Here is a 25,378-nt window from a genome sequence, read left to right as displayed (position 1 = left end):
GCAATTTTTATTTATTTATTTTTTTAACTGGGAGACCAAGCTTTCATTTTTTAAGTAGAGAGAGAACATATTAATTTTACTAATGTAAAATTGATGAACTAATACAATGAATGTACTAGTGCAAATCACTAATATAAAAAATGAATTTATGTAAAATGAAAAACTAACAGTGTCTGAGCGAGCATGCTATCACATTCCGTTAAAATCTATTGCAAAATTGATGGAAAAGGTGCTCCACCCTTCAGGCTACGCATATTACCGAGGGTAAAACTAATGGCCAGATACATTACGCACGTCCCCCAGCCAACCATGAGCGCTATAGGAGGAATTTCCCCTGCGTTTAAAATAGCTGCCGAGCGCAGTGCGCGCCCCGCAGCCCTCCCGGGGCCGTCAGCACCCAAACTCGCCAAGCATGCGGGCGGCTCCGCCTTGCGCTCCCGGGGACCCAGCTGAACCCTGCGGGGAAGAGGGGCGGCAGATATAATAAATAAAAAAATAAGAGGCGGCTTTGGGACCAAGCTGTTTCTGAAAAATAATAATAAATAAGTAATAAAAACATAATAACAAGAAAATAAAAGATACCCAGATACCTCCACTCCAAATAAATAAATGAAAAAAAATATATATATTTTATTATTGGAGGGGAGGGAATAGCAAGCTGGGAGCCCCTTGGTGGACGTCTCTGCTTGCAGGTGCTGTGGGTTGCGGCCACCCCCCCGCGGCACCGGCACCGCCCCGCCGGCGGGGCAGGGCCGTGGACGGGGAGGAGCGGGGCTCGGCACGGCTCAGTACGGCTCGGCACGGCTCAGTACGGCTCGGCTCGGCGCGGGTCTGTTTGGCTCAGCACGGCTCGGCACGGCACGGAGCTGGCAGCAGCGGGATGTTCAGCTGGCTGGGCAAGCAGGGCGGCGGGCGGGAGCGCGGCGGCGGAGGCGGCGATGTGGTGCAGACGGTGACCGGGGGGCTGCGGGACCTCTACCTCCGCAAGCTGCTGCCGCTGGAGGAGCACTACCGCTTCCATGACTTCCACTCGCCCGCCCTGGAGGAGGCCGATTTCGAGAACAAGCCCATGGTGCTGCTGGTGGGGCAGTACAGCACCGGCAAGACCACCTTCATCCGGTAGGTGGCGGACCCCCGGGGGTGCCCCCCCACACACACACACCCGGCGATGGGTGCTGCTGCACCTCGGGGTGCCTGAGGGGCTGTGCTGAGGATGGGGGCGGCTTCTGGGGCTGAGTCTCAGCTGCTGTATATTGCTCTTACTTCCTGCTTCAGATCCTTCTCTCGATTTCATGTTCTGCCGGGAAAGCGTAACCTCGCTGTCTACTTCCTGTTAACTTTGTATTATTTTTTTTTCTTTCTAAATTATTTCGGAGGAAAAGAGGCTACTGTCATCACCGGCCGTGCAACCTTATGTCCGCCCCTTCTTTCCTTAAAGAAATTTAATACTTAGGTTGCATGTGGGAACAGGAGAAACACAACAGCGTTCATGCTGCGTCCTCAGAGATCTCTTTTCCCCTCACACTCCTGTTCAATTGTGTTGAAGAGGAAACATCACTAATTGTAAATTGTACAAATGTTTCATTTCTAATTCCGAAGGTTCCTGGCAGCCTTGCTATGGCACTTCTCCTTTTCCAGTGCAGAGGACTCCCTTCCTCACACCCCATCAAGGAGCAGTGTTTCCCTTTACTCACCTTTTCAGATGTTTGCAGAGCCTGTCACGTTTCGTGCCTGCTTTGCAGCCAGCTGGCCGCAGGCTTGAGGTTCACCTTGCTTCTTTGCTGGTGGTTTCTGACTTCTGCTAACATGCCAGATGGGCTTGCTCAGAGCAGTGTGCTAAAAATAGATATAGGGCTGTAATTAAGAGAAACTTGGTTTCGGGATCCCCATTGGTAGCTGAAAGGAGGTATGTGTTTGTGGAGTGGGTGGTTTGAATCTTTTTCATGTTTCTCAACCCGTGCTGACTGATTCATTTTCTTCTTTACTTGTATTCAAATTCTAGCAGCCCTGGTAGGCTGGGTATATTTCCAGGTAAGTGATCTTACCTGGATTAGGGACAAAGGAAGGCGAGGGCATGGGTAATGTGGGACAGAGTGGTCCGGAACAGAGATGTCCCAGAACCTGTTCTGCCTGTCAGCTGACTTGCTGTGTCATTTGCAGTTTATAGGAAAATTTTTTCCCCTCTGGTTTGCCTTGGATGTGAAATCACATTCTTGATTTATGGATGTTTGATGTTCTGTCCTTTGCAGCTGCCCATATTTGACTGAACATAGCTCAGTATTGCACTCAGGAGCACTAATAGGCCTTGCACTGCTTCACAAGTACTTCGGGTGCTGTTGCTTTCTTTGTGTGTAACTTGTTACCTCTTTAATTGTAAAATACAGAATAATAGGGCTGATCGACACTAATGGATGGTCTGCAAGAAGAAAGAAATATCATTCATTACAACTATTTCCCACCTTTTCGGTGTTATTTCCCAGGGAAATGAGACTTCAGTGGTCTCTGCTGGGAGTAAATATCTGGATGCATTTTGAACCCTCTGGTGAACATCAACTAAGTTTGACTGATATAAACGTTAAAGATATCTTATGCTTTTTATCGAAATATCTGACTGAATGGAAGAAGCAACTTCTACTGTGATGTGCCCTCCTTTTCACCCAGACACCCCTTTCTCCTGTCCCCAGTTTACATAGATCGCAGTGTGGTATAATCCCTTACTAGGTATTGGAGAATTTGGGAATTCACAGGAATTGACCATTGAGACCCTGTCTGTAATAAAAGAGTTGATATTGCTTCTAAAGAACCACAGTCACCATTAACACCTTCCCCAGGGAAGCCAGATAAATATTCATTACATCAGGGTTTGCTGTAGGTAATAACTGTAGATAATCATTGGCTGCATTAGCATGAGAAAACTCTCCATTCAACATGGACAGCAACTTATGCCAACGGTGTAAAGGTTATGTCACAGTGACTGATATTCAAAATCCAGTTTAGAGGAAAGGGGGAAAAAAAAGGCAATGAAATGAGAAGTGAAATTGTGTATGTAAAATAAAGCGAAGACTTATAAAAGAAGAAATACTGTAGTGGCCAGGTCAGCCACAAATTAATTTCCTCCATTGTAGGCTGATTTCCCATGTGTTTTTTTTTTTTTTTTTTTTTTTTTGGTTGTTTTTTGTTTGGTTGTTTATAAAAAAAAAACAAAAACATACTCTCTCAAGATTGTTAAAATTCATGGTTTATAACTGATAGGTTTTTCTAGAAGGTAGTTAGACTATATCTTTTTTTCCTTTTTTTTTTTTTTCTTTCCAGTAGCCTTTTGGCAAGGAAACATTATTTTAAACCTTAATTAAAACTGCTTTTTGTTTCACGCTTCTTCATTTCATAGTCAGGAGGACACACTAAATCTATTTTTGTGTTTACTATCATGTTTATATGTGAACCTACAAATCTGTTTAGCTGATGAGTATTCATTTGAGATTAACTTTTTGAGGCTACCTAGCACGAGATAATTTGATTTAGAAATTACCGTGAGAACTTCACATTTTCATAGCTCTGACACATCCACATCCACCCAGTTCCTTCCACTTAGTCTTCATGGAAAACACTGATCTAGTAATGACTGAATGCCCTGAGGGATTAGGATAGAAAAATAAACACTTCCAGGTTTCTGTCAGCCTTTCTGGTTTTTCACTCGGTGCTGTTGTTACTGGTTGCTCCCTGAACAATGCAGTGGAACTGGCCAGTTTTGCTGTCTAAGACGTAGTGCGCTAATGCTGTTTCATTTAAGTATCTAACAATGCCAACAACTCAAGTGTATTGAGGCCCAAATGGCAATACTTATATGATTGTTTTTTTAATAGGGTGGGAGGATGGGTGAGAGCCAAGTGCTTATCTTACATGTAAGCTGCTTGGCATTGTACCTGCGCAGCTTCTGTAATACTCCCAACTTCTCATGGCTGCTTTAGAGGAAGAAGTGGTGAAAGGAGGGGCAGGAGAAGAGAACTGCAGTGTATCAGAGACGGGATCATCAGTGCACATTTATAATCACCACATTCTTTAATCTACAAGTGTAAGAGACTAAGTGATGAGTTTTTTTTTTTTTTTTTTTTTTTTATTATTATTTTAACATATCAAGATGAGGAAAAACAGAAGTGAATTCCTCAGCTCGCCAGATCGTGCTTTTACTTTGTTCAGAGGTATTACTCAGAGGTTAAAACAGTAAACTTCCTTCTATTTAACTCAGCTGGAGCTGAGTTTTGTGAAAGCTCCCTTTTATATCTGTAATATCTAGAGCCTGCTAATGGTGTGCAATCAATTGTATGGCAAGAATGGACCACATCATTTTTTTTGTCGGCTCTTTCTTAATTTCTTTGGGTCTGTAGAACTTCTTTGTTACTAGCACTGTGTATAAGTCTTATTCAAGGTATTTGGAACAGAATTATTGCATTATAGCAAACATCTTCTGTTAGTTTTGTAACGTTTAAAAAAAAAAAAAAGCAAGGAGGATTTGTGGTAGCATGTAGTGTGGAGGTGGACAGCCTTAGGAAAGGAGACTTAGCTTGTCTCTCCATACATCACATTGCATCCTTGCCCAGTGTTGGTCTGTCCACCTAGGCTGTGTTCATGTGTTAGTATGGCTTAACTGAAGCATGCAGGCTTCAGATGATTATCAGTATCCGCAACTGTGAGTAATCTTTGTAAACCAGTTTCCTGTAGTTGGGCTATAGGTCTGGCAAAGGGATGTAGATGAATGTTTGCTAGCAAAGCAGAAAGTTTATAGCCCAGGTAAAAATAAAGGGTGAAGAGCAAGTCCCTTGAGTCAACAGGATGTCTGCTGTTTGATCTAGACTGTCTTTGGGACAAATGCTATTTTTAAGCATTCTTCCTGTGAATCTTTTTGAACTCCCTCTCCGCTGAAAATTCCTGAGAAGGGTAAGTGGTCACAGATGCTAAAAATCCAGGTAGCTTCCTGTGCTAATATAACACTACAAAAACATTTGCAGTTTTTCAGTTTACAGAAGGTTGGTCTTCCCTTTTATGTGGCTAAGTGAAACCGATATTTTCATAACAAGAGGAAGTGTGATATAGCTTGTACAACCAGCACTCAAGATCTGGGGTATCTTTTTGGCTGTTCTGGTTCTTGACATGTGACTGAGAGGGTGTCTTAATGGAAAATACCTGCCTTACCAAGTGCTTGCAGTCTCTGAATAGCTGCAGCAGGCCCAGCGCTCTGGCTCTTGGGTGGGACTCAGTATTTGGAAGGAGCTCTTGCCTTCCTGCATTGTTATCTCTGAAAGCCTGGCTTTTAAAGCTGCATCCGTGAAGTTAACTTGGAAGTATCATTGCAAGTCAGTAGCGCTTTATTCAAATTTGTTCTATGTCTATCATTTGAATTTGCAGGTAATATGAATTTGCATTGTTCAAGTTCTGAGCTGAAAATCCAATGTTGGGAATCCTTAAGGGTGCTTAATACTTTGAACTCCTTGTAAACTCTCCAAGTGTTGCATGTGGCCATGAGATCATTTTTTTTAATCATATAAAAGGAAACTGCCATTGAAGTGCCATCACCAATGCATGCCAGGTTCATGAGCTTTTCTGATGGGTAACAGTGATACTGTGGATACTTTGTAGTATGTATTTTGCAGGAAGAGCAGCCTGGAAGTCCTCTCAAGCCAATGAAAACTTATGAAACTTAAACAATGGTAGAACAGTTATAGTACTGTTAGATTAAGGTCCAGACCAAACCTATTACTTAAAGGCCGGTGTTAATCTAGACATGCTCAAAACTGTGACTGGTGCTGTCATTGGATGTGGGACCAGCACTGACAATTTACGCTTAGTATTTCAAGGTGATAATTTTTAAGATGGTACTGTTGAGAATGAGGACAGTAGTACTCATACATTCACATTAAAACTAAGCAGGATTGTTTGGTCCTGTTTGTGAAAAGTGGAAAATGTGAGAGTGTAGGCCTGGGCTTGGCAGATAGGCTTGTGGCTTCTCTTGCTTCTCATTTGCCATCCAGGAAGGTATGCAGGTAGGCTTTAAGTACGTATTCTGTTTCCAGTAAGCTCTAGCATTTAAATATGTGCATCCTTCATCTGAGATCTTGCCAGTCAAGACTTGCTGTATCAGACTTGGCCCAATAGGCATGTGCAGTCTGTGTCTCAGCAGATTGCTCAGAGGGGGGTGCATAATGGCTTCTGTTTGTACAACACCTCCTGATTTGGTGCATGTGGGATGTATGTTATCTTTAGCTATGGAGTTCTGTGGGTCTAACTTGTTTTACCCTGTGTATCAGAAAGTAATTGTTAACTAAAATAAATAAAACTGAATAAAAGCTCCTTTTCCTCAGTCTCAAATAGAAGTAACTGTATTGTCTCCTAACTGTATTATCTCTGCTGTAGAAAGGTGAGTTCAAGGTAGTAAAAAAGAGGATGTTGCAACTGAGTTCATTGAATGGTTATGTCTGTCAGCAAGCTGATGTTGCTCATGTGCTGTGTTTCAGACCACTCCCTTTCAGTGCTAGTAGCACTTGTATGGGATTGCAAACATGGACAAAAAACAGCAGTGTCTTGTAGCGTAACCTACAGCACTGTGATCATTGGTAGAAGCATCCATGCATCCATTTGAGTGGCTCAGGTGTTGCAGGTGAGGGAATACTTTGCACCATATTTTTGTAAAGTGACTGACTTGATCCTTGTATCTAGCTGTTGTGAAAAACTGGCATTCCCCCCCCCCCCCCCCCCCCTTTTTTTTCCCTAGCTAATAGAAACAGTGAAATGCAGAGAAAACTTTATGATTCTAGTGTGTGGGTGTCCTTGGGAATTTTCAAGGGCATTGGAGTTATTTACTTTTCTCCTAGCTCTCCATCATATAGTCTCTTACTTTACATATTCTCCGTCTCTAGATACCTGCTTGAACAAGACTTCCCAGGCATGCGGATTGGTCCAGAGCCTACCACAGATTCTTTTATTGCTGTGATGTATGGAGAGTCAGAAGGAAGTGTTCCTGGAAATGCCCTGGTTGTTGATCCTAAGAAGCCATTCCGCAAACTCAGCCGTTTTGGAAATGCTTTCCTGAACAGGTGAGATCTGGTTGGTTGCTGTCTTTTGATTTTAAGTCTGAATTTCTACTTGATACCGCCTTCAAACATCAGTGCTGTTTACTAAGTCTTTTCTGCTGTATTCATATTGAACAGCATGAAATAAGTATTCAAGTACAAGCAGAAGCAGTGACAGTTCAAGTGAATTAAAAAAAAAAAAAAGGCAGTATGAAGTTGCATTAGCATACAGCTGACTCTTTTTTTTTTTTTTTTAAGGCATTATGCTAGCTGGAACTCAAGATCAGTTTGGGCACAAGTTTCCCTACTCAATAAAACTCATATGGAAGTACTGTTGTTTAAAACCTACCATCCAAAATAAAAAATCTATTTCCTTTGGTGCTGTCCTGTTCCTCTGCGCTAGTCCCTTATACACTAGAGGTTTTCGAGTAGCTCTTCAAAATTGTGAATTGCAGAGAGATGTAAAAAGGCCTGAAAGAATGGAGAATATTTGAATATGGCTTTTGAAGGAAAAAAAAATATATTCAAGCTGTTAAGTGCTTCGTTTTGGTCATTTTCAAGCAGTCCAGTAAAAAGTTTGAAAACCAGATGGTTTTCAAGCAGTGCAGTAGACCAGGATGATTGTTTCTGGATACCTGCTGTGTATTTGCAAAAACAGGCAGAGTTGTTAAGGAGCTGTGAACATTGCGGTAAGTAGCTTAACGTGCAGTTGGAAATACTTATTTCCATTTTGAAGTTATTAATAACTTTGGCATTGTGTGAGCAATCACCTTGTTTTCTTCCTGTATTTGATGGTGATTTGAGATGGAGGCCTGCTTTTGCTAGCCAATTAATCTAAATTGGTTCTCTTTTAACAATAAGTTTTCCTGTTTGACCGATAAGCACTGACATATGTGTTAAAAGTTCATCATGTAAGGTCTTATCTCTTGCTGTGCATATCCACAGAAGAAAGTTTATGTTTATAGCTACTTATGGCTGGCTTGGCTACCAGTTTGCTGAGAGATAATGTACTGTGGGAAGCTGCAGTCAGGTCCTACTTTAATACTTCTGGGGCCCCCTTCCTGTGAGGTGTATTAGCTAAGTTCAGTCTTCCAGATCACTATTCTTTCTTACCCCACCATTGTATCCTAGGCTATCTATGAAAACAGCTAACATAATTATCCTGTAAATAGTATTTTTCCATAACAAACAAGTACTTACACTGAACATGTAATAATCCTATGTGTTTGGTTTGGATGTAAGAGTTACGTAATGATTTTTTAAATGATTTCTCAATCCTAATGTTTTGTTTCATGAATAAGCCTAAGGTAGTACTTTTACATGGCTATGGACACTTAACAAAGCCAAATGTCCTTTTCATCTAAATGTAACGTGAGAGAAGACAGCGTCTGAGGTAATGGAGAAACTGAAATACAAACAAGAACACAGTAGCACAATGAAGACTTGTACTTACTAATTAGCTTCATCAACTTACTGATACTATCTTGCCGCTTTTTCTGTGACCTCTTCTTATTCCCCTCCCTTGTATCTGACTGATTCTGGTAGATGTCTCTGCAAGGCTCCTGACTGTAGAAATTTGTCTTTTATTTTTTTCCTGTGTACTTGTAAGGGTTGAGAGGGAGGGGGACAGGACCTATGTGTGCCTTTGGATTCTGACTAAAGTAAGTGAAAAAAGAACATTGCAGTATACCAGAAGGTTATGGAGAAAATTACTACCACTGAGGAGAAACACATGGTCCCCCTTTAATCTAATGGGTGTCTGAATGGATGCAAAAAGGAGAAGTTCTTGGTTGGATAAACTCTAGATTTTCCAAAGGTAATCTTAAGGAAAAAACAAACAAACAAACAAAATCAACAGGTGATTGGTGATTGCAAAGTTGTTGATTTTATTTTTGCAAAAAATGTAACTTTAATGTTTCCAAGGATAGCCTAATATTGCTGGTTTTCTTTAATAATAGTCTTATAATAATATGAAAAGCATGAAAGCATCAATGTGCTGCAAGAAGATAGTCAACTCACTCAGCTAAACTATTTTTGTAAAACTTTTTTTTATTGGGAAAAATATATGTTGTTTAAGTAGTTTTGCTTTTTATGATGTAGCACTTGAAATCACACCTTATGCAGCTTATGTAAGAAATGATATTTCAGAGCCAAATCTCAGTGTCAAAACCAGATATTCAAATACAAGTAACATTAATGTTTTAAGTTGTCAGAAATACTAGTTTGACCTAAGATTATTGACCCACTTGTTGTCTTCAGATAATGGATATATTCAAAAAGCTACAAACAGTTAATTGTGGTTTGAGTTTATCCTTTTATTTCATCTCTCTGTCTTATGTATTTTCTTCCTTTTCCACTAATGACTTCTGTCAAGTCTGCTGTGTGTTTCCATCTCTGAGGCCTGTTAGCTCCCTGTTTTCTTGCATGGCCTTTTCCAGCTGTCTGCATTTGGGCGATGCCTGCATCAAAATACTACAGCATTGTTCAGCTGAAATAATGGTGCTCCTCTTCCTGTAAGATAGCTTCAGACACATCTCAGTGATACTAAACTGGGCTTTCTTTGAGATAGTGATAAGAAAAAAAAAAAACAGAGATGAAAACTCAGTCATCAGAATCTTGCAAATTTGTGAAAGCTACTTCATGTTGTTCATGTTAGTGATATATGCTTTTGTAATGGTTGTTGTTGTCAAATGTATTTTCTTTGTCACTTTTGTGCATCCACTGTGCTTCCACAAAATGTTTGGTTTAACACAATGTGTCCTTTAGGCAAATTTTAGGAAAATTTTAAAAATCACTACTTTATTCAATAGTACCTCACTGTTACATTTTTAACTAAATTTCTGGGGATGATAGCTTTTTATGTTGGCCACTGGTGTTTTGCAAGCTTTGCAGATGCTAGGTTGCACAGTGTTCTTGTCGGTATGGTCTTCAATCACTACCTGGTAAGAAGATTAAACTCTTACGCAAATCTTTTAAAGGCAGTTTGTAATGAAGGGCAGTAAAGTTTTTTTTCAATCACGAATTATCCCAGAAGCATCAGAGTTTGGAGTGCAGGTTTGGCTAGCCAGTAACTAGAAGTTAAGCTTTTTTTTTTTTTTCTTTTTAGAATGGTGCATATGTGGCCCATTTTGTCAGCTCTTGCAACATTTGGAATTTTATCATCACTTAGATAATACAGTTCGTATGGTTCTGAGTTTTGCATGGCTTTCCACTGTTTTCCTTCTGTTTTGATGTGTGTTTTTTTAAGAAGCCCTCCAGTTTTCTTTTTTGGCCGCCATACATGTTTAAAAACAAAATGGCATTCATTAAGGACTTCAAAAACTTTTTTCCTTTTTTTTTTTTTAATTTCACTTCAGTCTTTCTAAAAGCTAATACATAAAGAGGGCAAGGGACAATATACATGTGAGCTAGAGCTCATGCTAATGTTTTGGTTTTTGTTTTTTTTTTTCCCCTCCTTGCCTGCAGATTCCTGTGTTCTCAATTGCCTAACCAGGTGCTGAAGAGTATCAGCATTATTGACAGCCCAGGCATCCTCTCTGGAGAGAAACAGCGCATCAGCAGAGGTGAGTTGCAGGAGCTGAAAATAACTGAGCACACTGACTATCAAAAATGGTCTTAAATCTCCTCCTTCTGCTTCTCTGTTTTGGATTCCAGCTCCCTTTCTCCTCCACCAAAAAAAAAAAAAAAGTCTTTCTCCTTCTCCACTTGAAGGGAAAGTAATGCTTGGCAGCATTCAAGTACCTGCTGTCCCTTCCTTAACAGTATGGAAGTGAACATGAAATATGCAGAAAACTGAGGCATCGTGTTAATCAGACAGTGAAAAAGCAAGCACTTGTGTGACAAAATTCAGTGCTGACAGGGATTGTCAAGGAAGTTCTAACCTTGCTGTGTGGGACAGGGTTGTGTTTCACTCTGGGGTTAGGTTTCACTGGTAGTTGTGTGTTGCTTAAAAGACTGTGGATCTTCACTGCCATCTAGAATTGCTCTTGTGACTTAACAGAATATACAGCTGTCGTTTCTTTATTGTTCTGAAACTCTATTTCTTGATGGTATTTGCCTTATCAAGTGTTTTTATGGCCTAATTGACCTGCCCTTACATACAGTAGACTTTCACCTAGACAGTGCTGAGTCATAACCTTAAGCTTTCCTTATCTGTTAACAAGGTTTTAACTTGACTAGTTTGCGTTTCACCAAGGTGTTTTTCAATGTGTTAGGGATTTTTCTTGAATACGTATCTTGGTATAGTTCTGATACCAAAAATGTGATTCTGCTGTATGATGTTGAGCTTTAACCAGTATGGCTGTACCAATATGGTACAACCACAGGGCTTTAGGAGACCAACTTTCAGTGCTCTGTTCTCTGTACCCCAAGTTTGCAGGGCAATTGCTGCTGAGGTTTAAGGTTTCATATAGTTAGATGCCAGTGTTCCTGGTGTACCTGCAAGTTGCTGTATAGAGCTATTGCACGGACTTACTATACACTGTTATGATTAGGCAATACTGTGCTCACCCATGTTTGAAATATTTCATAGGTACGTTTCCTGTATATGAATTCCAGATTTCTTATGCAGTTCGAAAACAGGTGGTTTTATAGAGAGCAAACTTGATGTATCCTGTGATGCTGCACTGCAGGGCCTGTCTGAATGGCTTTTGGAATGACTTCAACATACGCTACAAGCCTAATTTAGTACGTTTTGAAGTTTGAGTTGTTCAGAGGCCCTGTTTAAATCACTGTGTACAAACGTAAGCAGGATTCTACAAGATGTTTTCTGTTTTACTTAAATGTTTCTCCACTAGAGAAAGTTTTGTTCCGAACTATAACAAGGTGACAGCTTGTAGGCTTCACTGTTGGAGCTGTCATTTCCTTTCACTGGAGGTGATTAGATGTAAACATGGGGAGTCTTTACTTGCCAGGAAAGGTCTAAATATACTGGGTGATTCTTTAGCAGAATTTCTTTTCTGACAGCTTAAGATTTTGTATTTCAAAATTTTACATTTTTTTTGTTTAAATTTTCAGTATATTTCTATTTCATTTTAGACTTGAGTTTTTCTTATGAAACTTAATGCTGTTTTCTAAGGGATATATGTAAGGTGAGATTTTTTCATAATGCAGTAATGGAATGTGACATGAAATAACACCCAATAAATATTATTACTTGCTTTCTATTCTGCATATTGCTGGTGTCTATTCTTATCTGAGTCTTTCAGTTACATTTCTAGAGAATTAGTGGAAATTTACAGGACCTCAGCTTTCATTCCTTTCCTAGTAAAAGACTGGAAGAAAGTAAAGGCACTCTGCAGTAATGCAGAGCTTCCTGGGTGTTTTATTTAGAGCTCTGTAAAGCTGGCAAGGTGTCCGTAGATGAAGGAGCTGATCATTTTCTAAAGGAGCAAAAATGTACACTTAGGACAATATTCAAAGCTGTCTTTCTTCTGACACACCTTTCCTGCTCCTGTTGTCAGTGGGAGAATGTGCCAGAGGCTTCCTGCCCGTCAGCTCACTGCCTGCGTAAGTGGCTCGACGGGAATGTGCAAATGCGTGCTGGCATTGTCCCCTCAGACAATAGCTGTCCCTGTGCTGCTGCTGCCCTGTGAGTGCACCAGAAGGTTCAGCAGCATCACTGGTGACATTCACAAAGTAGATTGCAGACATAAACGTGTGTGTGGTCTGCAAGGTTTGGAAGGAATGATGAGTGTGAGGAGAGGAGGAAGGTGAAGCAATGGCTAGCAGGGTATGGGGAGGAACTGATTTGAGAAAGGGAGGAGAATTTGATTCGTGACTGTTGGAATGACTGTAGGATTAAATAAATTATTCAGAAAATGTGGTGACCTTTCTTCTTGCATTGTTCAAGGACCACGCCTTGATAATTTTACTGCAAATGTCAATATAAATGCCTGGTGACAGGAAAGGAAATGTACATTCCTCTTTCCCCTGGGAAGCTGACTGCTACTGAACCTGAAGGCAAGGGTTTAAAGAAACATGGGGAAAAAGATCAGAAAAAATGCAGAACATTGCTCACCTTGCATTTTTTTAGAACCAGAGTTATTAAGCACTGTTAATTTTCTCAGTTTAGTCAGGCTTGTGAAAATGTTGTTGGGAATTATGAAAGGTGACGTACATAGTTCTAGTATTGTGTCAGGCTTTTCTTTCCAGTGAGGCACTGTCTGTTCTCTTTAGGACTATGCTGCCAACAAGAGTGCAGTAAAAGTGTCATATGAGAGTGCTGGATTGAGACAGGTTTTCATTGACATAACTGGAACCTTACCCCAGGATTGGAGTGTTTAAAAAGAATATTTTAAAAATGCTTCTTTGTGTAGGACCAAGCTGCATTTGAAAGAGTGAGACAGTTTAGATGCTTGCCTGTTGCACAACAAGAAAAGAACAGCAAACTTTGGGGGGTGGGAATAGCTGTTCTTGTCCAGGTCCCAAATGTGTGTGTTCGTAGCCTTTTTTTTTATAGTTGTTTTTGTGGTAGTTGTACTGCACCAGTGGGTGGGATCGCTCCACACTCTGTCCACCCCTGCTTCATGAACTAAGTGAGTAATTGTTCTCTGGACTTGGCAGCTCCTCATTGCAGCACTCATCCAAGAGGTAGCTCACTGCTGCAGTAACACCAGCCCCAGGGGTGGAAGAAGTGGACAGTCTGCCTGTCCCTCCTTGCAGAGAATGGGTGGAACCCATCAAGTCTCCCTGATTATTTTCTGAATTGCAGATTTGGGAGATGGTATTAGGGCAAGTTGGAAATTATTTACCTTAGACCCCAAAGGTAAAGTCTATCATTTGTCTAAATCTTTATTATTGACTGACGCAGAAAATAGACCCGCGCTTGTAAAGATGATTGCATAGTTTTATCTTTGAGTAGAGCTGGTGGCTGTCATGTGCTGGACTGGTACTTTGCCCTGGGCCAGTAACACATGAGAGTTCATAATCATTGTTCTCATCAGTGGTTGCAGAGCTGGTAACCTTGCACAGTGTCTCATCAGCTTTTTCATATTATTGTTTTCATTGTTTTCTTTTGCTCTCGTCTGGCTCCCTGTTGAGCCCCTTACTGATGCCCAACCTTTGTGCCTGTGCTGGAGGCAATGGCTGCCTCCTTCCTTGCAGCTCAGGATGAGCTCACAGAGTTCTTCAGTGCTGCTGGTGGATTGCTGCTCTTCGTCCTTTAGCTGAGTATGAGGGTGACTTGTGACTTTCTAATATGTACTTGTAAACAGACTTCATAACTCCTGAGACAGATAGTAGCTGACAGTAGTTGTGGAGACAAACCCTTGAAGAAGTAGCAACAGTAGGGCAGCAAAAGGCTGAGAAGCATCAACACCGATTTATTTTTTTTTGGTCATGTTTTCCATACTCATCTGTGTTGAACTAGTACTGCTCAATTTTGAAAATCCAACTCCATGCATGTACACTGCATGTGACAGGATCCTAAGTGCATTGTGACCCAGTGCTCTTCTATGCTTCCTTTAAAGAGCATTGCTTTGACTGATGGAATAGATGCTGTGTTGCACTCTCAGTGGGAACAGGACAGAAAAATCATGAAGTCAACCATGTGGAAACCCTTGGCTGAAATATTGAAGTATATATTGCTGCCCTATAGTTCAGATACACTCTTAATACTCTAACTGCTGAATCTATGAAAATGGATTCACTTGTAATTGCAAGTTTTCATTAAAATTAATAGATTGTCAGATCTTAGTTATTAAATTGTCTTTTTCTTACAAATTTTAAGCAAGCAGGTTTTTCTTCCCAAACCAAATGCTTCATTAATTTTTATTTCATTCATATTAAAAGAAATGTGTTTGTTTACATATTCTTACTGAATATGCAAGTTGTTTGTAGTTCAAAATCCATCAAATGCATGGTGGGAATTTATATATTTATTTATTTAGCCAGCCTTTTAAGTCCACTTTGTACCATTAGTGGGAAACTTACTAGAATTTAACTAGTTTCATTTTGCAATTTTACATATTTAATTTCAAGCAGATTTCCTTCTATATGTATGAAGTCCAGAACAGGTTGTTGCATAGTTCAGATATGTGCAGTGATGCTACTGTGTTGTACAGAGAAGTGGCATAAGACTTTTTTCTCCCTTTCTTTACTGCTAAATTTTTACAGAGATAAATTATAGTGATTTTAATAAAATTATGTTAAGTGAGAAGAGCTCTCTTCCAGCTGTGTTTTGTGCAGCTCTCCTCCTTGCCCCCTACTTTTCATCTCTTGGTCATCTCTTCTAGACCTGGTCGCAGAAAAGAATGTAGAAAATCTGGATAGAACAGGGGTTTTGCACTTCTTACAAAGCATTTCTTTTAATGGGAAAGGTGGTGGTTTTGTTGTTGGTAGTGGTGGTGGTGTTTAGCCAGTTAATAAGTCTGACCTGCATCCTTTTGAGTCCTAATAATACCTTATTACCATTGCCTTCACCTTTCTGTTTGATGTGACTGTGCTGGATTTTAGTGGCAGTTGGTGGGAAGACAGGTAACTGGGGACATTTTCGTACTGTTAACTAGAAATTCCAGATTTCATTTCATATGCTAATTGTCATTTATAAACAAAAGATTTAAGGCTGAATTTTTTCCTATGTTGATAAGCATGTAGAAGTATGCTTCATAAGAAATCTGGAATTCCCCATTTTCCCCATTTTTCTCCTTGTTTTCTAATAGAGCCTCACTAGGGCCAACAGAAAAAGCTGATTTGCTGTTGGGTTAAAGACCAACAACTTGAAGGTATAGTGAATAATGACTTGACTGAGCCAGCATCGTTTTAAGCAAAGCTAAGCAACTTCACAATATCCCCTTATTCTTTTTTTGAAACAGCGTAAAAGATACCGGGCAGAATGAGGAGTGGAGAAGAGGAGTTTTGCTTGTGTCTGGACAAGAAACATGGAGTATTCAGCTAATTGGCTCATGTATGAGTGGTTTAAGTGATTTTGTTAGCTGGGGGAGTGCAGGTCTGAAGGCTCATATTACATGGTTCAGAAATGACCAACGATGCCCTGGAGAGTTCACTGGTGATAACTGAGCTTTCTTTGTTGTCAGTGCTTAAATATGGAGACAGAAGTGTAGTTTCTATTTGGGTTACTTTACAACAGTCCTTGCATTTTGACTGCTGCCTCTTTTAGTTTGTGTCTCTTTCTGAGAGGAAAAATAGGGCCAGAATATCATCTCCCAGTCAAACCTTGCTATTCTTTACTCAAACAAGATGAGTCATGTGCATGCCAAGCCCAATGCCACATCATTTGTGGTGACTCTTTGCAGATTAAATGTGTCACTTCTGAATAAGAATTTCCTGAATACTGTTTGCTGTGTGAATTAGGTTACCTTCTGCATTTAAAAAAGCATTCAGACAGGTCCTACAAAAAGACTTTTCCTCAGAACATCAAAACATCTCTTTCAGATGATCAGAAAGGTCTTGTGTTCTCTAATCTGTCACATCCTCAAAGCCATCAGCAACACGGACTCATTACTGGTAAATTGCATTCCCAAGTTTGCTGTGGCAGAAATAACAGCAAGTGTTGCAATGCAAAGAGATAAGAGTTTGGAAATGGTTTTATAATCCAAAAAATTTTGGTTGCTGATTTAGACTGGGGTGCTGCATTTGCAGCCTGTTATTACAGGCACACAGAGCTACCAAAGTGGCCAGTGTTAACAGTGAGAAGAGAGATTCTGGTAAGAGCCCCACAAAGCTTCTTAGCTTGCTCTCAGTGCTGAAGTCAGAACCCTCGGAAGAGGCAAACATGGGTGTGAGATGATATTTCACAGCAACGTGAAAGATAACAATGTAGATAATGGGTGGCAAGGTTCAGGAAAATCAAGGTCAGTAATCAAAATAAAAAGTGTTAATAATGAGACCTGTTTAAGGGCATGTAGGATACAGTTGTATTGACCTGTCCACAGATACTCTTCTCCAGGTGGTCTGTCTCCCCTTCTCCCCTCGGCAGATGCTATGATCCCCTTGTTCTGCACCCCCATCCCTACCTTCTGAGACTCACTGCTCCCAACAGGAGAACTGTAATAGTGCATTCTTTCCTCAGGCTATGACTTCTGCCAAGTCCTTCAGTGGTTTGCAGAGAGGGTCGACCGCATCATCCTCCTCTTTGATGCCCATAAGCTGGATATATCTGATGAGTTTTCAGAGGCTATAAAGTCATTCCGGGGCCAGGATGACAAGATTCGAGTGGTACTTAATAAGGCTGACCAGGTGGACACACAGCAGCTGATGAGGGTCTATGGTGCACTCATGTGGTCCTTGGGAAAGGTGATCAACACTCCAGAGGTGCTGAGGGTCTACATTGGCTCCTTCTGGTCCCATCCTCTCCGAAACACAGAGAATCGAAGACTCTTTGAGGCAGAGGCCCAGGATCTTTTCCAGGACATCCAGAGTCTCCCGCAGAAGGCTGCAGTGCGGAAGCTCAACGATCTCATTAAGAGGGCGAGACTTGCAAAGGTAAGAAAAGATGCCAAGTTAATCAAATGAGTGATCTCTTCTGTCTTTTTCAGTGTGTCCTTTCTCACCTTTCCCAATCTTTCCACTCATAAAATGTGTGGTTTTCAGTAAATGGATTGTATTGTCAGATTTATATGGAAGAGGTCATAGAAGAAAATGGGAGGAAATAAAGACTTGTACTGGGATGCCTCCCTTACTTAGAGAAAGGCATCAGATCTTCTCAGGCCATTAGAACTATTGTTTGCTGAGAGGGGAGGTGTACAATTTTTTACGCTGCACAGTAAGGTTAACTTAATGCTGCTTTTTGAAGATAAACCTTTTTTTTTTTTTTTTTTTGTCACGTTCCTGGTGTTATGGTATTAAAAACTGCTATTAACTCAATCTGTTTTGTGTACATTTGTCAGCTTTTTACTTTCCTTCATTGCAATTATTTTGGAAATGGAAAGGTATCTGATCGTTTTTAGGTGTTTTTATGTAACATAAAATAAAAACAGATAAAGGTGAATACAAAATACAGTACTCAAGGGGCTTGCTTATCAGTCAGCTCTGGAAGGGGAATAAACTGTTTATCTGCAGGACAGCAGCAATGTAATTCTTACAGCGTCATACTTCTGTCTTCTGCACTGAACTTTAAGTACTGAGTCAAAATTACAGCATTGTGTAGTATTTTTGTCCAATGTCTATACCTCTCTGCTCTGAATCCCTTCTAAAACATATGCAGCAACCCAAACCAAAAGAAAACTGTTAACTTGCCGTCAAATTTGGGTATTTTTGTTGTTGCTTGTTTGTGTGTTTTTTTTTTTGTTTTTTTAGTCCTGTGAGTCACTATCCCATTCTGATGAGAATTATTCTTATCTTTAAGAAACATATGTGCTCATTTGCAGGCCTTACACATGTGAAACTGTCAGTGCTTGTGAACTATAAACGTACTTTTCTGGTTTTGCTAGAAGAATTATTTTAAATATAAGACTATAAAATCACTTAAGATTATTTGTAAACTCTATTAGAAATATACCCGTTTCATAATTTCTGTCATTCTGGAGGACGTTCACATCTGCCCTATCAGAAAATTTCATGGATTTATGCAGAAACTATGCTTCTTTATGCTGTCTGTTTTTATGTGCTCTGTAGAAATTTGAGTATATTTGTAATTCAAATGCATGCATCCTCTTTAGATAGGAGGAAGTGGTGTTGAATGTGGATGGTCCATTTTTGCTTAGCTACTGTTCTGTTAAGTCAAATGTGAAAGTTTGGATCTTAAGACATTCAAAGAAATATTCGTTACACCATTTCTAGTGAATAGTGAATATATCTTCTTTTTTTTTTTTTACCCAGTAAGCTTCTAAATGAGTAAGTAAAGGAATGTGACCACACTTTCCTTGCATAGGTTATGTGTAAGGTTTTTCCAGAATAAAATAAGGCATGTTCTGTGGTATTTTGATGGTAGTTAATTATTGTATACATCACCATATCTGCATAATCATGTTTTTCTACTGCTTCTCTTTTGTGGTAATCTCTTTACCCATTACTCAGAATTTCACCTTTTTTTTTGTATTCTATGGTACGATAATGATAGACATTCTTAATTTTATATTTTGTGTGTGTGTGTGAAAACTGTGTCTGGGAAACAGTTGCATCTTTTTGTTTGTTTTTTTAAATAAAGAAGGGTTTGAGTTCTTTAATAGACTCATCCTGTTACAGAGGTCATTTGACTTCGGTGGTCCTTCCTGGGTCAGAGCTGAAGAAGGCATGTTAATTACTTCAAGTTGTAATGGATATATGTGCATTGCTTCTAAAAGAAGCCTGACCTAGCGCTTCCCTCCCTTGTGCAGCATAAGTATCTGTGCCTACACAATGAATGGAATAAATTAATTCACCCCAGTGAGAGCAAATACAGCCCACAGTTTCTGTCCTGGACCAGCTCACTTGCTGTGTGGCCACACAGATCCCTTTTGCTGGTGAAAGGCAGTGGGAGGGTGGCAAGGGAAGAGATGAATGGTTTGAGGATAAGGGTGGAAGGAGGGTACACGGGCAGGGTGGATACTTTGATGGCAGTGTCGGTTTATCTTGATCACAGCAGATGAAAAAATCAAAGAGGGCTGCAAGTATTGATGTGTTTTAGGGCTTGTCATCCTAAATGAATGCCTTCCCTAATATGCTGGAATGGCTCTACTTTTCTCCCAAGGCTTTGCAGAGCAGCCAAGGCATGCTGTTACTATAGCATACTAACTGCTTTATCATCCTTTTGTGGCTACATAAATATAGACTATGTGCTCACTCCTCTGGTAGGAAAAAGGTAGGAATGCCTTGTCACTTCAGTTAGATAGCCCTGCCACTTAACATGCTGGGATTACTCAAGCCATTATCCCATTGTTTCCATCAATAACTGGCAAGACAAGTAGAGTCGCAATTCTCCACCACTGAGACAGAGAGACTAGTACAGCTGATTTTTTCTGCATGATCCAGATATGTAAGTGACAGGACAGCATTTTAGGACCTTACTTTTGCTCTCACTGTTAGTACCAATACAGTAGTGTACAATGCTCCTTCTTAAACTGTGCTTTTTTTTCTTCCCAACTGCGTTTTTTTTTTTTTAATGCAGTTGCTTTCTCTCAGCTTCTCAAAGGACTACTGAAAGCAGCAAAAGTTAGTTGACACCTCTTTCTGTTAATATGAGGTTCCACAAACAATTGTTGGTAATATGTTGTCCTTCAAATGACTTACTCTTTGAGATGAGTTTATTCATTCTGCTTCTTTTTATGACCTGGGTGAAGAACACTAATGTTGTTAAGCTTATATGAGCAGTAGTATTGATTTAAACTTTGCTTCTTCTTAGGTACATGCTTATATCATCAGCTACCTGAAAAAAGAAATGCCCTCTGTTTTTGGAAAAGAGAACAAGAAGAAGGAACTGATCAGCAGGTTACCTGAGATCTATGGCCAGCTGCAAAGAGAATATCATATCTCAGCAGGAGACTTCCCTGAAGTCAAAAAAATGCAGGTAAAACTATAGATTACAGTTCCACTGAAATAATACTAATTTTCTGACATGATTGACAAATCAGAAAAGACAGAACAGAGAGACTCAGCATTCTAGTTTGGAGTCTTTGGGCAAATGGCAGAAGAGCAGAAGTGACAGCCACTGGTGTTAGCATGACTTGGAAGCAGTGAAGATGATTGGTAATTTCCTTAATGTGTGTGTGTGCATCCCCAGAAGACTGCAGAAATTGCCATAAGGAATCTGACCTGTTCTTTTACTCAATATTTGATTCCTATTAGCAGATAGTACTAAATGTTTTAAAAGATGGTACAAATAAAATGTTAGAGGGCTCGTATGGGCTAAGCTGTTTCTTGATCTGCGTCCTAAATGTGGGTATTTATATCACTTCTGTAATTCTGTCAGATATTTGGGTAGGTGAAGATGCCCATAGTCACACATCAGTCATATTTACCCTTCTCTGTTCTTGCTCTTAGTGATGCTGTTTGCCATTGAGTAACAAAGGCAATAGGTTACCTGAAAAGTCCAGCTTTAAGCTCTCGCTTCTGAAAACCCTGATTTTCTTTTTTTTTTTTTTTTTTTTTTTTACCCATCCTTTAGAGATGTATTCTGTGAAGAAAAATTAGTTCTCAATTTATACTTTTATTGTTAAGTTTTTAATATCTCCTACCTCTTGTTTCTTTTTTGAACTCTGAAAATCTTACTACCTGCTTTTTGTCACTTTCTTTAGGGAACGACAGCCGTGCTGTGTTAGCCATGCTTTTCAATTTATTCCTCAAGCCTCAATTTGCAATCTTTCGATCTCAGATCATAGGCTTCTTGAATGATATTTGAATTAGAAGATATCTGATCTTCCAAGTCGATGTACTTGAGAGATCAGGAACATGCAGTTTGGTTTGACCTTGGCTAGTCAAGCATGTGATGGAGAATGTTTTTTCAGATTGATATTTGTACATTATTCTGACAATTTATGTGGTATCTTCACACTGCTAATCGTAAAGAGTGATGACTAGCTGTTTTCATTAACCTAACCTGTCTATAGGGATGCACATGTTTATTTTACAGATTAAAATATTTAACTTAGGGATCAATTGTCTGTATGAGACAGTATTTTGTAGATTTAGTATAAGATCTGTTATATCTAGATTTTCACAAGCAGGATTGTTGAGGAAGGGTTCATGAACTTAGGTTTTAGAAGGATTTGCATGGAAAAAGTGCAGGTTTTTTTTCTTTACTTTGCCTCTTCTGTTTGTGATAGGAAAAGAGAGAATGAGTGACTTGTCAGTTTGGGTATTGAAACAAAATTTGCACAGAACTTTCAAACTAATAATGTATATCACTAAGCCTCAGCAGCAGATGGCAGCAAATATATACAAGAGAGATCATTCACTTCCGTACTGAGGAAAAAACAGATAGCAAACTTGACCTTTAGTTTCCAAGTTATTGTATATCATAAACTTAGGCTGATGAGTTGCTGTAAATCAGGTGATTGTGCATAAACTTCACCTGAACGGAGTGATTGTTGTTTGTTGGCAATATTTCCTTTAAGAAATGCAAAGTTCTTTGTGCATGAGTGAAGCAATTTGTAGTTCACGTTTCTTGGTTTGTATCGTTACAGTTCTGTTATGTAGGGAGGCAGCTCCCTGAGATAGATGGGACTTGTCAAAGCAGTTTAACACTGTTTTCTTTTTGTTTTTGTTTTGTCTGTTTCTACTGTAACTCTTCTTTCCTGGATAGCCTTTTGCATTTAGAAATCAATAAATAATTGCCTAAACAAAATTTAATTTTTATTTTTTCTGACATAAAACATGCTTGGGTCTGTGTTGAAATAGCACATATCACCTAGTTAAAAATCTCACTGAGATTAGTAGGAGTGTATGCATAAGTTGATAACTCTATAAATTACTTGATGACTTCTGGCAGCACTGCTATAAAAATGTTGCTGTTGTTACCCCAGCTCAGTGTTTTTTTAATTATTATTGGTAAAGGACATTGCTTCATGACCTAGTTACAAACAAGAAGTTTAATCTGTAAAATGAGATGAGACCTGCAAACTCTTGAATGTATTTGCTAATTTTAAACACTTGCAGAAGGGCTAGCAGGACTAAGGCCCTATTTGCCTACTTTCTTTGATGTTTGGAATAAAATCATCAAATGGAAAGTTGTTAGGTAACACCAACTGCCATGTTCTTATGCACTGCCATTTGGAAAACTGTTGTAAATTCGATTGAATAGAGGAACACTGTTGCAAAATTGTCTTGGTATATTTGATCAATGTATTTGGTGTGATATGTAAGTATCCACCTTGCTTCTCCTTCAAGAGAAATTTGAGTTTCAGTTTTGGGATCTATTTCAAAAGATTATTTTCGTTTGAAGCCCCTTCCTTAACTAATGTAACACCAGACTGATCTAGTGGTAGGTTTCCCTGATCATGGCAGGGGAGTTGAAATTAAATGATCTTTAAGATCCCTTCCAACCCAAACCATTCTGTGATTCTAACCTTTTCAGTGTATTGGAAGTTTTTCTAACAGCTGTCACTGAAATGTTTATATCTTTGACAGGAACAGTTGGAGACTTGTGACTTCACTAAATTTCACTCTTTGAAACCAAAGCTTATTGAAGCTGTGGATAATATGTTGGCAAACAAGATTGCCTCCCTGATGAGCCTGATCAGCCAGGAAGAAAGCAATATGCCCACAGAGTTGGTTCACGGTGGGGCATTTGATGGCACCATGGCAGGACCTTTTGGCCAGGGATATGGAGAAGGTGCAAAGGAAGGAGCTGATGAAGAAGAATGGGTTGTTGCCAAAGATAAACCTGCTTATGATGAGATTTTCTACACTTTGTCACCAATCAATGGCAAAATATCTGGGATCAATGCAAAGAAAGAGATGGTAACTTCCAAACTACCCAACAGTGTCTTGGGGAAGATCTGGAAACTCGCAGATTGTGATGGTGATGGGATGTTGGATGATGAGGAATTTGCATTAGCAAAGCATCTCATCAAGATAAAACTGGATGGATATGAACTGCCTGGCACACTGCCTTCCCACCTGGTGCCACCATCTCACAGGAAACCTTTGCAGACAGCGGAGTGAAAAATATTAGAAGAGGATTTTGGATGTCTTTCAATGAATGTGTTGAAACTACCAAAATTTGAGTTTAGGCTTAAATCTTTAAACCTCACAGCCCATTTCACGCAAGTTACTGAAATTAGAAGCATAGTAGCAGGGAAACATTTGTGTAGTAGTCCCTGCTGACCTTCACTGAGACATGCTTATCACAAGTGCCTTGTATAAACCTATCATAATGCGTGGATGGTAAGGTGAAAATGTTTCTGTAGTGTTGCTTCCATATCTTACTGCCTCTACAGCCATAAAGCAGAAAAAAAATGTATGAAATCACTGATCTTCACCAAACCTAAGCACTTAGCAACCACGGGTTACTCCAAACTATTTATTTTATTTAGTGCAAGGAAGCTCTAAATGTTATATTCACCGCCTATGAGAGGAACATTTTCTACACTGAAAGCATACTTTAGTCATCAAGTGAATGTCAACATTTCTATAGGTTAAGAAAAAGCAGATATAAAAAAGAAATTTAAATTTGTTCTATATTTTTGTTGTTCTTATTTAATTTGGGAGTAGAGAAAGACTAAAGTTGTGGCGAGAATATTAAGTGCTCAGAATATGAGCAGACTTGTTTATGAGCAGACTTATTTTAAAACTCTGGTGCTTATAGCTAGAAAGTACAAAATATTAAAATGATTCTTTCAGTCTGTCATCACTGTCTTATCTGAAGAGCTGCTGCTGCAGTTTTGTACAGCACTGTATACTCAGTATTATCTTTAAAAGAACTGAATCTCCTTTGTTCCTCGGATTTGGTGTTTCTTTTGAGGTTTCAGTTTAGCTGCGCTGCAAATTCCTGAATTTTTCAAAGTCGAAGCAGAATGTTTTCATACGCTTAATGAAAAAAAAAAGTTTCCATTGAAATAAAGCCTCATATAATGTTCAGAAAAGGTGCATTGTTCAAATTCAGCATCTTCAAAGCATGTTGAATTGTCTTGAGAAATTTTCATGGGTATTTAATTTTTATTTACTGTTAATTATACAGGTATCTATGTTATCTTATACTTTTCTTTTTAAAGAAAGGTTTTTTAGCTCTTTGTTTTGCCAACAGGTAGCTGACAACCACTGAAGAGAGATTTGATATGGTAGCAGATTTGAAAGTTGGGGTCACCAACAGAAATCTTTACATATGACTGAAATAAGTCATAGACTGGTCCCTTCAAATATTATTCCTTTATTTAAAAAAAAAAAAAAAAATGATCATTAATCATCATTTTTCTAATGACAAAATCAAATGTTGAACCCATTGGCTTACTGCTGTTTCCAACTGACTTTACAAGTACCTTAAAAGAAGGTAATTTTACCTTAAAAGAAGGTAATTTTACCTTGAAAGAAGGTATATTTTTGGTCCTGTGAACCTGTCTTTTGGGGAGGGCCACTTCTTTTCTGAAATCAAACTTGGCAGTCAGTCAGTGTAGGTCTGTGTATGTGAGCAAGTATTGACTTGTACTCCATTTGTACTATGAAATGCCCTACATATCAAAGGTACTGTAACTTCAGGCACTTTTTCTTTGAGACTCAGTAAGTGTTAGCAGTAGTGCCTTCTGAGACAGAGCAAGCGAAAAAATGTTTTAGCATCTTTGCAGTGGGGGTAGGGAGGGAAGTAATTTGAGTGTTGTCTCTGAGTTAAGACTTCAGTCACATTTACGTGTTCGGATATGTAGGTGATCTAAGAAGAGCCTCAACTTTTTCTTCGAATTGTGTGTTTTTTAGGTTGTCAGTTGGTTTTCATACTTCAAATCTTT

At 39.3% G+C, this 25,378-nt stretch overlaps 1 protein-coding gene across 1 annotated transcript; it reads left to right on the top strand.

The window, feature by feature from the left end:
* Nucleotides 1-857: 857 nt before the first annotated feature.
* Nucleotides 858-24,819, top strand: EHD4 (EH domain containing 4). Its single transcript, XM_032188305.1, has 6 exons — nt 858-1,119; nt 6,912-7,088; nt 10,530-10,627; nt 17,095-17,507; nt 20,344-20,508; nt 23,067-24,819. The coding sequence occupies exons 1-6, from the start codon at nt 881-883 to the stop codon at nt 23,601-23,603; spliced, it is 1,629 nt and encodes a 542-aa protein (XP_032044196.1). The 5' UTR covers nt 858-880; the 3' UTR covers nt 23,604-24,819.
* The last annotated feature ends 559 nt before the right edge of the window (nt 24,820-25,378 follow it).

The sequence above is a fragment of the Aythya fuligula genome, chromosome 5 (genome assembly GCF_009819795.1).
Source record: "Aythya fuligula isolate bAytFul2 chromosome 5, bAytFul2.pri, whole genome shotgun sequence".
In the NCBI taxonomy this organism is placed as follows: Eukaryota; Metazoa; Chordata; class Aves; order Anseriformes; family Anatidae; genus Aythya; species Aythya fuligula.
The sequence above is the reverse complement of the archived record's forward strand: the minus strand, read 5'-3'. Positions and strand labels throughout refer to the sequence as shown.